This window comes from Saccostrea cucullata, unplaced genomic scaffold (genome assembly GCF_032062105.1).
Source record: "Saccostrea cucullata isolate Sc308-1 unplaced genomic scaffold, CSIRO_AGI_Scuc_v1 ctg4528, whole genome shotgun sequence".
NCBI classification, from domain to species: domain Eukaryota; kingdom Metazoa; phylum Mollusca; class Bivalvia; order Ostreida; family Ostreidae; genus Saccostrea; species Saccostrea cuccullata.
This window is the reverse complement of record NW_026940199.1, coordinates 84,100-97,812: the sequence shown is the minus strand read 5'-3', so window position 1 is coordinate 97,812 and position 13,713 is coordinate 84,100. Positions and strand designations below refer to the sequence as shown.

The following is a 13,713-nucleotide window of genomic DNA, read 5'->3' as shown; positions in this document are numbered from 1 at the left end:
GGTATACATGAATTTTAACCTTTACAGGATGTAAGAAAGAGGGTAATGTGGTGGTTTCCTTTTTTTGCTGTGTACACCATTGGCCTGATCCCTGAACTCTCCATAGCTTGGTACTATAAGTTAATTCTGGCTCTGCTTGCTGCGGGCTTCTGGAAATTCCTCAACATGTAAGTATTATCAAGTTAGGGGGAATGACTGTCTTTGATAGTAAAAAGTTAATTTAATTTAGAATAATAAAAAGAATGTGAAGATACATGTATCTATATTGATATTTTGCTTTCAGGTTTTTCTTTGACGAGAGATTGATGAACATTATTCCCGTGTCTGTGTATCTTAGCTCCAAAATAATGATGTTCTTCACCTGGTTTGTGTATCTAGTTCCTTGTATCCTTTTCTTGCATGTTTATTTTGATAGATATATAGAAAAATATAGCAGCCAATATGCTCTAACGTTAATGTGGCCTGTATAGATACTGTAAGTCAAGTCCATCTTCCCAAGAGTATTTGATAGGGGTCAAAAGAATTATTGAAATCGAGTTTTTGTATAGCTGAGGTAAGAATTTTGGAAAATTAATTAGTAAATGAGTGCAACTTTTTTGTGGGCAATAAATATAGTTTTTTCTGTGAGTGGCATTGTAGCTCCTTCTTCATCCGCCAGAATTTTTTCAGATCAGAGCGTTACAGATCTGCAGTTAAAACAAGTGCATATTTTTCTTAAAATAAGAGAGGTACACATGTATATACGTGTACAGTATATGAAAACTTATAAATACAGTGTATTTTTCTTGAGCGATGGTTAGATGTAGAGATGACCTGGACAAAGACAATTCTGTTCTGGTTAAATACGGTTCTGTTGTGTTATAATTTCTACATGTGCTGGAAGACAGACCCAGGATTCATCAAATCCAACCGAGAACAAAAATTACAGGTAACTTGTGATTAACTTTCTTTAAACGTGATCAAATTTAATTCATTTACAGACAATTAAGTACTGTATCTCAATAATTTACAGATAGAGATATTTTAAATATTTTATTTCCCTACAGACCATTATAGATTTGGCAGAGAAGCAAACCTTGACATTAAATCAGTTTTGTAGTACCTGTCTGATTCATCGTCCAATCAGATCAAAGCACTGCTCTGCCTGCGATAAATGTGTGGCCAAATTTGACCATCATTGTCCGTGGACAGACAATTGTATTGGTAGGTATATACATGTAAAGTGTGTATACAGTGGGAAATGAATGATATAAAACATGAAGGAGATATATCCATATATTATCATTTTATAAACTTTAAGACAGTTAATTACAGTAAAACACAGTTGTTGCAAAAACATTTTTGAAGAATTCAAACAGTGCAAAGGTTATCTTTCCTGTAGTTCTCAAACATGTATTAAACCAAACATAGAAAACAAATTTTAATTATATTGAATTAAAGTCCTTGGTCACTGGCACTTCTCTTGAAGCACATTTTATTGCATTTTACAGATTTTTTTTTCATTTCATAAAATATTTTAAGAATCGCGAATCTCTACCTTCATAAAATTACATATGCATCATAAAGGCATCATTGCGTGTAATTTTTGTTGGGGACTTAAAGTACATCCATTAAATTATAAAGAAGACACCAGTATTGATATACAAAATATAGGTATGTTCTTTATAAAATTGTGTGTTTGATTTTATTCTCATTTCCTTGTCTTTAGTGATGTGATTTCTTTGTAGGTGCCTACAACCACAAATACTTTATTGGTTTCCTTCTCTTTCTCCTGTTTATGTTGTCGTGGTGTGTCCATGGAACCTTGGCTTGTAAGTTATACACATACATGTATTTAAAGTTACTGGTACAAACATTTGTATAACCCATATGATACATATTTTTTATTCAAGACAAATTAAATTATGATACAGATGTTTGTTTCTGAAAAGTCTTCATAATATTAGAGAAATTTGATTATTTTGACAGATTGGAGAGTTAATTGTCCATTTGATATCTATGAGGACGGAATTACTGGTATCCTGTACAAAGTCCTGAGGACCTCCCCCTGGGTGTTCTGGGTGGGGACGAACGCTATGATTCACATTGTGTGGGTGACTGTACTCTTGTCTTGTCAGCTTTATCAGGTAGGCTTATAAAGTCAGGGATTTATTGCAGTTTATATGCGAGCCTTGATTTATTTCAATCATGAACAGCTTTACAGGAGAACAATTATATCAGGGCACAGACAAGGTATTCAGATTGCAGAAAGTAGTGCTTAATTTATCTGGAGCAAGTATTTTTTAAGAACATTTTTGTCTATTGTTTTCATTTCTGTTATTTTTCAATAAGTATTTTATCACAGTTAGATCTGTGTGTTTTAAAAATTATTTCACAAATGATCTGTAGCTCTGAATTTTCTGTACATACAACATTCATTTAAAACAAGGGAAATGGAATATCTTTTTATCCCCGTTATTTATAGTAGAGTTGTGATTTGTTATAGGTGGTTTGGCTTGGGATGACCACAAACGAGAGAATGAATCATGGGAGATACAAATATTTATACGGGAACTTTTCGGAGAGTCACGGCCAAGGCCACAATCGTAGAGGTCATGGTCACGGGCACAGTCACGGGCCGAGCGGGGAATCTAAACAGAAAGGACAAAATCCATTTGAGTAAGTCACTTACATTATCTGGTTCTAATGTACTGCTACACATTACACAATTTGTTTGTACACATTGAAACTACAGCTTTCCAAAAAAAATAACACAATGCTTAAATATTTCTAATATTTTACGTTTATATTATGATTAATTAGTTCATCAATTTCAATGTTAATCAAAGTACTGAGAGTACTGATAGGCGGAAGCATGTTTGCAGGTTCTCATGTGCAAAACTTTAATGACACATATTTGAAGCATAATCTTTTTTAAAGGGGGGGGGTGATAAATATTTTGATGGATTGTAGTATTGAAACCAAGGAACAAGAATAAACAATATGTCTCGGTTTTGATGCGGATACATGAGAATAAGTCACGTCAATAGCAATATAAACATTTTAACATTTATTGTACCCCCGCTTGAAAAGTGGGAGGGTATACTGTTATCGGTATGTCCGTCCGTACGTACGTCTGGCTGTCCGTTCGTCCGTCTGTTACGCTTTGGGGTACTCATATCTTATCCGCAGTTCCTCTTATACCACTGAGTGAAATTTAATGAAACCTTCACAGAATCTTTATTACATATTGCCATTGTGCACCTCCTCTTTTACTTTTTGATCTGACAAATATTTTGGGTTTCCCGGCCACAGCAAAACATGGACTTTTCCATTATAATCATATGGGAGGCGGGGGTATCATTTAGTCAGTTCATTGCTCACAGTACCTCTTGTTTTTTGTCAAGTATAACAAGTTAAAATTGAAATGCAAGTTGCAATACATAAAATTTGTAAGACATGGTTTTGGGGAACAAGGAATGGAAAATTATAAAATTTCACACAAAAATGAGAACTAATGAGTAATAAAAAACAATAGATATCACAACTGCTTTTGGGTTTTGTATGTGTACATGTATTAAGTTTTAGTACCAATGAAACAAAGTCTTGTTATAAAACAGCAAATTATATAAGGAATACAACATACACAGAAGACCTTACATAGATTTACAATGTGCTTGTGGTTCTATGAATTGTTTTCATTCAATACATGTATGGCCCAGGTAGAACAAATCACACAAGTCTTTAATGCTGATGACAGGTGGACCCTGTGTCATGATGTCCACAATAAATGGAATATTTTTTCAGGAGAGCTTCTACCATGACAGGCCCTTGAATGCCAGACAGTTTTAGTTTTATTCCTGTGGTAAATTTGTCTTTGATGATTGTATTAAAATATTGGTACATAGATCCCAATATCAGTGGTGATTTCTTTTCTGGAGATTATCTACACGATTCCCTTCACAACTGTCTCTTGGCAGAATTTTCTACAAAGTGTATAATTGAAAAAAAAAATTAAGAATATCTCACAATGTTTATTTAACAAAAATTATTTCACATTATGTATCTGACTTTCAATAAATGAAATCAAGGACTTCAAATAACCTTTTATCATATACCGGTTATTCTAATATATTTTCTAGGGAAGTCAACTTTACAGGGTACGCGATCCAAGGTCCAAGTATCGAATACTAAAAAAAAGTTACTCGTTTACTCAGATGTATATTATTTCTTTTTACAAGGTACACATTTTTATCAGAAACTTATCAATTATAACTAAAATATGCAAATGGTAATTAGCATATCTTCATCTACACCTAGCTGTAAAACACCCGTTATCGCCTTGATCTACATTCATTCATTCAGTGAAATCTGACATGCAAAGAAATTAATGCCACTATACCAACTTCAAGAATGAAGTGGGTATATAGAAATAACAAAAGATTCAAAACTGCTGAAAGTGAACTTGTGTAGTATTTAGTTTAGTGTAAATATACTGGAAACAACCAACAAATGAAATAATATAAGACTAGCGATCCTGACCAACAACATCTGTCCCCTCTCTTTCGCTAGTTATATAATCTACATGTGTACACAGCAGTTTTTCAAATAGATCCAATTAAAACAACCTTTTGTAATTTTGGGTGTATTGTGCATTTGTGTTTTATTTGATAACTAATTTTAGTACCAAAAATTATTTCCAATGGAATTCATAATTATCTGTACATGTAATGAAAAAGTTAGATATCGAGTAAGCGATTATTAAACATGATAAATATTGACTGATTTGACTTCTCTAACATTTTTTTGTATTTGTTTTCTCTTTCAAAAGCCTACTATTATAAGTAATCATGTATTTGCATGTATTTAAAAAAAAGGAAAAGAAAATAAGTCAACAAAAATTAGAAAAGTCAAAATATACTTTCAAAAATAGTATTCGGTTCAGTTTTGCCATCATAACAAGATGATTTGTTATGCTATAAAAAATATGTATCATATGAAAATTTTTTCCACTTATCTAGAAATATAATAAATTGATGTACTCACCTTCAGAAAAGTGTTTCTGGTTTTGCTGAGTTGAGTTTTCTTCTGCCATTTAGAGGTGGCACAGGGCAAATCCACAATGCAATCTTAATTATATCCCCTTTCTGTTAGCTGCCTCCGTAGCAGGGACACATCTATACAAAACACAATGTAGTTCTTATGCTTGCGTTTTAATTTCTGTCCAGATTTTACAGTTTTGGCCCATCCTTCAACATACATGTATTAATATTAAATGAGAAAGGATATATAAATGTATACACAAACTCGGCATGATAATTCTTCAAATAATTTCTCCCAGGCATGTAATCATGGTAATTAGAGTACCAGTTCGTTCGATAAGACCCGACCATAACAGCTATCATATTACGATATCTAACATGTCTAAAGCATGCCTGCATAGGGAGGCGACATTTTCAGGTTAAAACAATCAAAGATAAGGGTGACAATAGAAGATAGGCTAATCACGCAGCGTGAGTTACCTTGTTTGTTTTGAAGAGAAGGCCTGTCACTTCCAGTCAACCATTGTAAATCATTTGTGCTCCACGTGGGTTTGTTGACATTAATTTCACGCTGAATCGTCTATATGTTAGATTACTAAACGAATGTAGTACACAATTGATAAAAGGAGTTATATACTTCTTTTCTTCTATTTTATACAAGATTATTGAAAAGATAAGTTCCTCAGTAGCTATGTACCTGTCATTAATTCTTAAACATAATTATCTACTTGAACTATTTTATCCCTCGTAGTATTTTTAAAGATCGCTTCAGTACCCCGTGCTAATCAAATGTTGAACCCGATTTGTTTATGTTTTAGACATACAGAGTTGTCGTTCGTTCTTCTCTCAAACCCATGAAACGTATCAGCAGTACTAAAGTAACTATTCCTTCTATTATTAGGCTATTATTTTTATTGGACTTTTTTACATTAATCAAAATAAATTGTTAAAATAAATTCGCAATAACACACGCTTTTTGATATGATAATAACGATAAAGATTGGGAAGGGGGTCGAATATGATTAAGTGGGTTGTATGCCCTTAGTTTAAGATACATCCGTTTGGAGTACCATGAAGCGGGGCAAACATCTTGAGAGGTCGAAAGGTCAACAAACCATGCAAAAGTAAAAGGCGGCTTCCGCCTAAAAAGTGGAAAAATGCCTCAAATAGGGAGATTAACATTGGTTGTAGATTTATATTCATTGTGCCCTTCATGATTTGGAAAATGCCTCAAATAGGGAGATTAACATTGGTTGTAGATTTATATTCATTGTGCCCTTCATGATTTGATTTGATCAATAAAGAAACGTTATGTGATATTTAAAGGGCAATATTTACATAAAAAGTTATCCCAGTTTTATATCAGTATTTACATTTATCTTGATGCTACTTTAAAAAAAAATCAATCAAACATGCTTGAAAATCAGTGAAATAAATTGTTATCATCAAAAAAAGGATTGATTTGTTTTGTGTTTGCAGTCGTGGGCCAATCAGAAACCTTGTTGACATATTAGACTTCCAATTCTGTGGATTGATCCGCCCTAGTAGAATAGATTGGATGAACCTTTATTCACTTCCTGGACAAACTCCACCCCCTCTAGGAAAAATGAACTTTGGTGTAGCAAGAGAAAATTACCAGTTTGTTTGATGATGTGAACATCTTTATGTAACCTTTAGTCACAATAGTCAGTAAAACTGTTCTCTATCAACACTCGTAGGGATGTATTTATATCTTTAATTGTTTGTTATTTATAATACTTAATTCCATTTTTCTTTTATATCATGTTACATTTCATATCAAAATTAGTGTAATCTATCAAGAAAAATGTTATTATTGTTGTCTAAACAACAAAGTTGTCTAAAATTTACAATTGAAAACAGAGAGGAATTTTTTTTTCAAAAGGCTGATGTCAAATTTATGATTTACTGCTTCAGTAGTTACGACTCTTTTTATTAGTCCAACTCTTTCACTGCCATACTATCTACAGTTTAGGCCCACCTCACAAATTTAAATCAGTTATATATTTTTTTTTCTGTGGCACATTTACTTACCATGTATAATGTTTGTTTAAAACATTCAAATTCAAGACTGACAATTTTATTTGGTCAAAAAAACTTGTCACCATTTCTTTGATTAATTTTGATTGTTAAGTATCCAAAGGTTTATATTTCAAGTGCTTAACTGTATCAAGAGGTTGTTGAGAATACTCTCTGAAATGAATAGATTCTTCACACGCTCGGAAATGAGAAGATTTTAGATGTGTACATTCCACGACAGACCCTATAAATATCCATTTTATTGGAGGAAGTTTTTATAACTGCTGTTAGAAAAAAAAATAGGACAGATACACACCAAAACCATTCCTACCACAGAAATGTTGAATGCATTAATCTTGTGTAATGATCAATTTGCATAATATGGATTTTTACTGAGGCAGCTTGCATTGGTAGATTTGCTTCTTGATCAAACTTGAACACCAAAGTTGTAACAATATTCCAACTTTTCTTTATTAATACAATTGTTTTCTCCAAAATAGAACAAAACTCTTATTGTGCAGAGCAGAAAAATTAGTATAAATAGTTAGTGTCATATTTCATGTTTTCATTTATACCAAGAAAAGAAATCTTGCATAAAAATGCACATGAATGTAGAAATCCAGCAAGATTTTGATGCATTGGTTTTGATGAATTTCAATTTAAAGCTGAACAAGATTTGTAACATTTCTCTTCTGCTATGTAAGGCATTAACTGGTTTCGATTTAGTGTAATAAACATTTCATTCCCCATCTGAAAGGAGTGATATATTTAGCAATCGTAAAATACTGTACTCAGTAATAATGACAAATGTAACTGCATGCTTCTAATTGGAGAAAAAAATGTGAATCAGTTGCATAGGTTAGTGCAGATTAGCACATCACAAACACGTGTAAACAGTTAATGTAATCAAAATAAATGCAGGATAACCTACTTGACCATGTATTGGCCATGCAAGTATCTGTGACATGAATGCAGCACTCCACGGTCTCCAGTGCTGATATATGAGATAGGAAAACTAATATGGATTAAGCCTATTGACAAGTTATGTTCAGCTTAAAATTGTTCAATCCACACTATGCAAAAGGTTAATTGAATTATATTTTTATTTTCACAAATGTTTCGTTTTAATTGAATGGTGATTCTTGTTATTTAAATGTACCAGCATTACTTGATTTTGCTGCCGATTTTCTCGTGTTGACTGAATGCCAAATCATTAAAATCCAGAATGAGTCTGAATGAAGTATTATAAAAATATCAATATTGTAGTCACCTTCAGTGGCACTGGTAAAGTGTGCATGTTTAATATGACATGTCTACATGTTGAAAACCCTCAATTATTGCTCAGTTTGATCCAACATTTTTTTTTTTACTGCCACCCCAAATAGATGAGCTTCAGGACAAAGAGAGCTGGCTATCAAAGTTTATTCTTAAATTTTCAATTGTAAAATGTTGCATTAATTGTATTTAAAGAAGTCGGTTCACTTTATGCATAAAATGGCCCTGTAGATATGGCAATTAATTGATCAACACTTGATTTTCTACTTTAAGCATTAAAATAAAATACAGACTTGGTGCTTTCATATCCTATTAAAAATTTCTTCTAATGGCCCAGGTCTAGGAGAACTGGCTTTATGAAATTGCAATGTTCTTGAATTTTTAGGTAAAGATGTATAATTGAGTACTTTCAGTGATGAAAAATAATATGAACGCACTCTCTGATCTAAAAATTAAAACATATCCATTAATCCTCAGAAACAGTTCTATCATTTACTAGTTGCTTATTTTAGATCAGAGGTTGCACTCTATATAAAATAATGAAAAATATCTTTAGAAATTGGCTGTTTTTGTAGACTTTTTCAGAATATGAGGAAATTGATGCATTTTTTGACGTCATAATGCATTGACTAGCCAGAAAATGATGTCATTTTTGATAGATATGCAGTCACCAAAGATCTAAGTGATATTTAATGCATTGTTAACTAAAACTATGCAGTTTCAGTTTTTCAGAAATTCACAGGGCCAGATAAGGCAAAAGTGAACCTTGTTCTTTTATTTGGTATTTTTCAAATCTTCTTATAAAGTTTCCATTCATATCCAGTCTATGGTACAATGTTGTTCAGGTATTGGATAAAATATTGTAAATACTACTTTGTTTTATTTATTTTGTTTACAATACAAAGCCAAAATATATTGCCTTCATGCTTTTCCTTATTTTAATTTGTAATTTTTTTTTGTATCATAATTACATGTACATGTACTTGTTTATGAAGAATATACTCTTAGTTTTTTCAAAGTGTGTGTGGACTATAGTGCATTTACAATCTCTGTAGAATTCATCAAATTTTACATGTATATACAATCTGTAGCAGGAAAAAAAAGCTGCCAGAAATAGACCTGGTGCCAGGTTATTCAGCTTCTTTTTAGCAAGAAATTGTAAAACCATCATATTCTAAAGTATACTTACAAATTCAGTCTTTTAAAAGGGGTTTGCCACAAAAAATGATGTACTGAGTTTTTTGGGGGAAATAACAGACACACAAACATATCTTGCTTAAAAATAAAACCAGAGAAGATTTTTTTTTGTCAAAACATTTGAGTAATACCAGATAACAAGAAAAAAATCAAATATACTTGTACATTTATATAAAACATGATGAAATATTTATGTGACTGTGCTTTTTTTCCTTGCACTGTGCCATTTCAATAGAATGGTTGGACATTTTGCTTGTTATTTTTGCAGATTCTGTTATGTATGATTTAATCACAGAATTTTTTTTTTATACTTTTATATCCAATTTCTGTTCTGTGATATCGTTATATGTAATGTAGCATTTCCCTCAATCTATCTTTAAATTAAAAAAATAATGAAATCCTGAATTATTAGGGTTATATATTTAGGAAGTTGTTGCAAAGATACTGCTAAAAGAGTAAATTCATAGCCAAATGTGCCTGTATTATGAAAAAAAAATCCTCTTGTGAAAGAATTTGATTCCTGTTTTAAACCAGAGGCCATGAAATTAACAATACATAGTACCCAAGGGTTGATCAGAGTAACAAAGAGAAAATGCATTTCCACTTTATAACCAGGTGTGCACCCCATCCCAAGGGAACCAATGACCCTGGGACCACATATTTCTAAATTTTGTAAATTTTATCATAAATTTTATTTCATCATAAATGATTCATTAATACCAAAGAGCAGATTTCAGAGCATTAATTTATTTTAAGACTATGTAACCCCCCTCCCCATCCAAGTACCCCTGACCCTTGGACCCTGAAATTAACCATTTTGGAAGAGGCAGCTTTCTTCATCATAAATATCTACTTAGATCATTGGCATAGTACACAAGAGCAAAAGAAAAGATTTTCAAAGAATTCATGCATTTTCACTATATAATCACTACAGCCCCACCCTAACACAAGAACCCCAGACCCAGGGGCCCTGGAATTCACAAATCTGGAAGAGGCATCCTTCCTCATCATAACTATGTACATAGTTCATTGGTTTAATACTCAGGAGCAGAAAAGAAGATATTTAAAGAATTTATGCATTTTAATTATATAATCAATAGAGCCCCACCCTAACACCAGAACCCCTGACCCTGGGGCCATAAAATTCACAATTATGGAAGGGGTAGCCTTCTTCATCTTAAATATTTATGTAGAATGTTTGTTTAATACCAAGAAGCAGAGAAGAAGATTTTCAAAGAAATAATGCATTTTTGCTAAATAATCTACTTAGCTCCGCCCTAGCACTAGAACCCCTGACTCTGGGGCCATGAATTTCACAATTTTGGTGGTGGGCTCAATGCTGATTACAATCATACCAACAGTTTGACTGCTTGATGTCCAGGAGTAAAGAAGATTTTTAAAGATTGCATTAATTTTAGTGGTTTGGGCCCCACCCCCTAGGATCAAGAAATTCACAATTTTTGTTCCCCTTCACATGAAGATGCTTTATGCTAAAATTGGTTGAAATTGGTTCAGCGGTTTCAGAGAAGAATTTGAAAATGTTCAAATGTTAAAAAAACACACGACGGACAACGACGGACGAAAAAGGATAGCAGTAGGTCACCTGAAAATGTATGGTGTGATTAGGAGGTCGTGTGATCGAATCACGGCCGCGACTGACCTAAGTCGATAACAAAAGGTAGCAACTGTTCCTTCGCTAAACACTCTACACTTTGAAGTGAAAGTTTCGAGTCTTTCGAATAAGACCTTAAAAACCGATGCTCCTTGTCATGGTAGGCGTTGGCACAATTAAAGAACCCTCACTACCCAATGGCCCCGAGTAATGGTCTAAATTTAAAGCCCTTCGTCGGTTTGTGATGACATCTCTATACGACTGAAAATTCTCGATCGTGACATAAAACAATATATATTTATGTAGTCTACTAATCTTAATTCAACACGCTTTTTGTCTAAACTGACTTAGCTTCTGTACATTCAATAGGAGTAGGACTGTTTCATATCAGAGCGATTTGCAGTTTCCCCAATTAGGAACGTCATGCATGTTTTACACCTGTTTTGTTAAAGCTGATGGTTGGTTTGTGACGATTATTTGCAAGGTTTCGCATTCTTGTACACTAGTACATTTACCTAAAGCATGTATTGAAATTTATAATTAAAGAGAATTTTGTTGAGTATTATTGAAGATTAAAAGTAAGACCTATGACTCGGATTAGACGTTTGAAGCAACGTTTCCAAATATATTTTGAAGGGTCACCTGCGTTGTGCGAGTGGTGCAGTAAGTAGTGAATCTTTACATCGCAGGTTCGAATCCCAAAGCGGGAAGTGGATCCGGTCCTTCGGATAAGACTGGATAAACCGAGGTCCCGTGTCGCAGTAGGTGCTGGCACAAAAAATTCCTCATCAGCGTTCAGAGGCACTCAATGTACAATAAGGGTCTGCTTTTGCAGCCTTCCACAGGAAATATTGTTGGCGCGTCTCAAACTGAGTAAAAAATTTCAAAAAACGTTTAACAAACAAACAAAAAAACTCAAAAAGCTATCTTTTAAGTTCTGTTATATACTTTACAGGGTCACGTCGAATCTGACTGACTTGCTTTATTAATGTCATAATGAAATCAGAATGGATTCCTTCTATAAGATTGCAATCACGAAAAAAGTAACTTGGGAGATTATGTGTCGCCAAGCAATGAAACAGGTCGTCAAGGAGACCAAGTAAATTAGCTGCAACATGGTCCTCTGTCCAAGACGAGGCTGGAAAGGCGTGGCACGCGCGGAGGAATATCATCTTCAAATGGTAAGAGTGGAGGAAATCAGGGTAATTCAAATGCCAGTACCTTATGCTTTTAAACAGCCTGTAACAGGTGATGGCAAATGGGATTTTTTCCTGAATTTCACGCAGAAGACCAATTTCTAATCTGTTGAACGACAACCTCCATTCAATACTTGCATGTCCTTTTGGAGAACATTTTCCTACTAAATGTAAAGATTCATTTTTTAATCGTTGGACCGTATCATCTGACAGCCACTTGGGTTTTCCGTGATTTTCCATCCAAGGAAGAAACCCTCCTGGTAAAGTCCTGGAAGGGAGTTCTAAAGCAACAACTAAATCACAGCTAACTTTAATACTGTCAAATCCCCCTAAACATAGCGTCACGGCGGGGGGATTAAAGTCCAATTTAAACTTGTCTTTCAGAAGTGGAATTTGTCCAAATATATGTTCGATCTGTTCATACAAGTCTTTCACAATTAGTAAAGGATTTAAATACATTTCACTTTTTCTTCCAGGAGAGGTAGGGGATGTACAGAAATGTCCCCATCTTAGTCTATACTGGGGGCTGTTCACGTAGAGAAGATAGTACCCCTTGGGTGCCCCCTCCTGTTGTACCATAATGACCGGACTGTCCCTCGCCGTACCAACTTCTACATCCCGAAATACGCATAAAATATCCATTTCAAACTCCATCTCCACCTTTCCATCAGCTCCTCTGGACATGTTGGGAATGTTGACTCCCTCTGATGTACTGCCCGTCCACAAAAACTCCACATCAGCGTACCGTGGGTGTCTCTGTAAAGGTTTGTGTAAACAGTTCTTCAGAGCTGAAAAAACGGACGGGAATATTTTGGCCGATATGTCATCCATTGCTTTAAAGCCTTCCTGTCCCAGAAATTTTTCCTTAATGGCATCATTCAAAGCCGACAAGGACTGACCAGATAGTCGGTCAAAGTCCGAACAATTCTCTGCTTTCTCCGCCATTGTAATGCAGAGAGCCGCGATCTGTTTACATCTTTATGCTCGAGTGGAAACACTTTCACTCGCAGAGCGCGAAAACTTCAAATGTATAAAACCTACCTAAATGCAATGTCTTTCAATAGTGAAAGACTTCAAATGCTTGCTGCATTTAAAATGTCCTTTGAACAATTTTAACTGGATTAGTACATCGAACCATTGTCCACAGTAGATTGCCAAAATTAGACTTGTGCTAGGCTTTTTATGATAATTTGTGCATTAATTGAGACTTTTTTGGTGCCAGCAACTACAATACCGATTACATTGTCTTATCAAGTGGAGGTTCTCACTTCCTGCAGTGGGATTCGAACCCGCGACGTAAAGAACAACTTTTAGAACAAGAAGCAAAACCACTAAAGGGAAATAAACGTACTTTTCAATTAAAAATTGTAATAGC

General features: G+C 34.0%; 2 protein-coding genes and 1 long non-coding RNA gene across 3 annotated transcripts; 1 reads left to right on the top strand and 2 right to left on the bottom strand.

Moving 5' to 3' along the window:
* Positions 1–21: 21 nt before the first annotated feature.
* Positions 22–6,917, top strand: LOC134254959 (palmitoyltransferase ZDHHC17-like; the record flags this gene model as incomplete). Its single annotated transcript, XM_062737492.1, has 8 exons — positions 22–167; positions 284–384; positions 801–928; positions 1,047–1,203; positions 1,728–1,811; positions 1,969–2,126; positions 2,486–2,658; positions 6,501–6,917. Coding segments are annotated over 8 exons (1,116 nt in total), but the record flags the coding sequence as incomplete, so codon positions are not given.
* LOC134254949 (uncharacterized) lies at positions 2,853–5,603 on the bottom strand. Its single transcript, XR_009989414.1, has 3 exons — positions 5,502–5,603; positions 5,026–5,228; positions 2,853–3,965 (listed from the first exon to the last, which is right to left on the bottom strand). It is a non-coding gene; the product is annotated as an uncharacterized LOC134254949 (long non-coding RNA).
* A 5,148-nt stretch (positions 6,918–12,065) lies between the features above and the next one.
* On the bottom strand, positions 12,066–13,283 carry LOC134254958 (nucleotidyltransferase MB21D2-like). The gene has a single exon (XM_062737491.1). It carries the CDS (start codon positions 13,281–13,283, stop codon positions 12,066–12,068), a length of 1,218 nt encoding a protein of 405 aa, XP_062593475.1.
* Between the last annotated feature and the right edge of the window lie 430 nt (positions 13,284–13,713).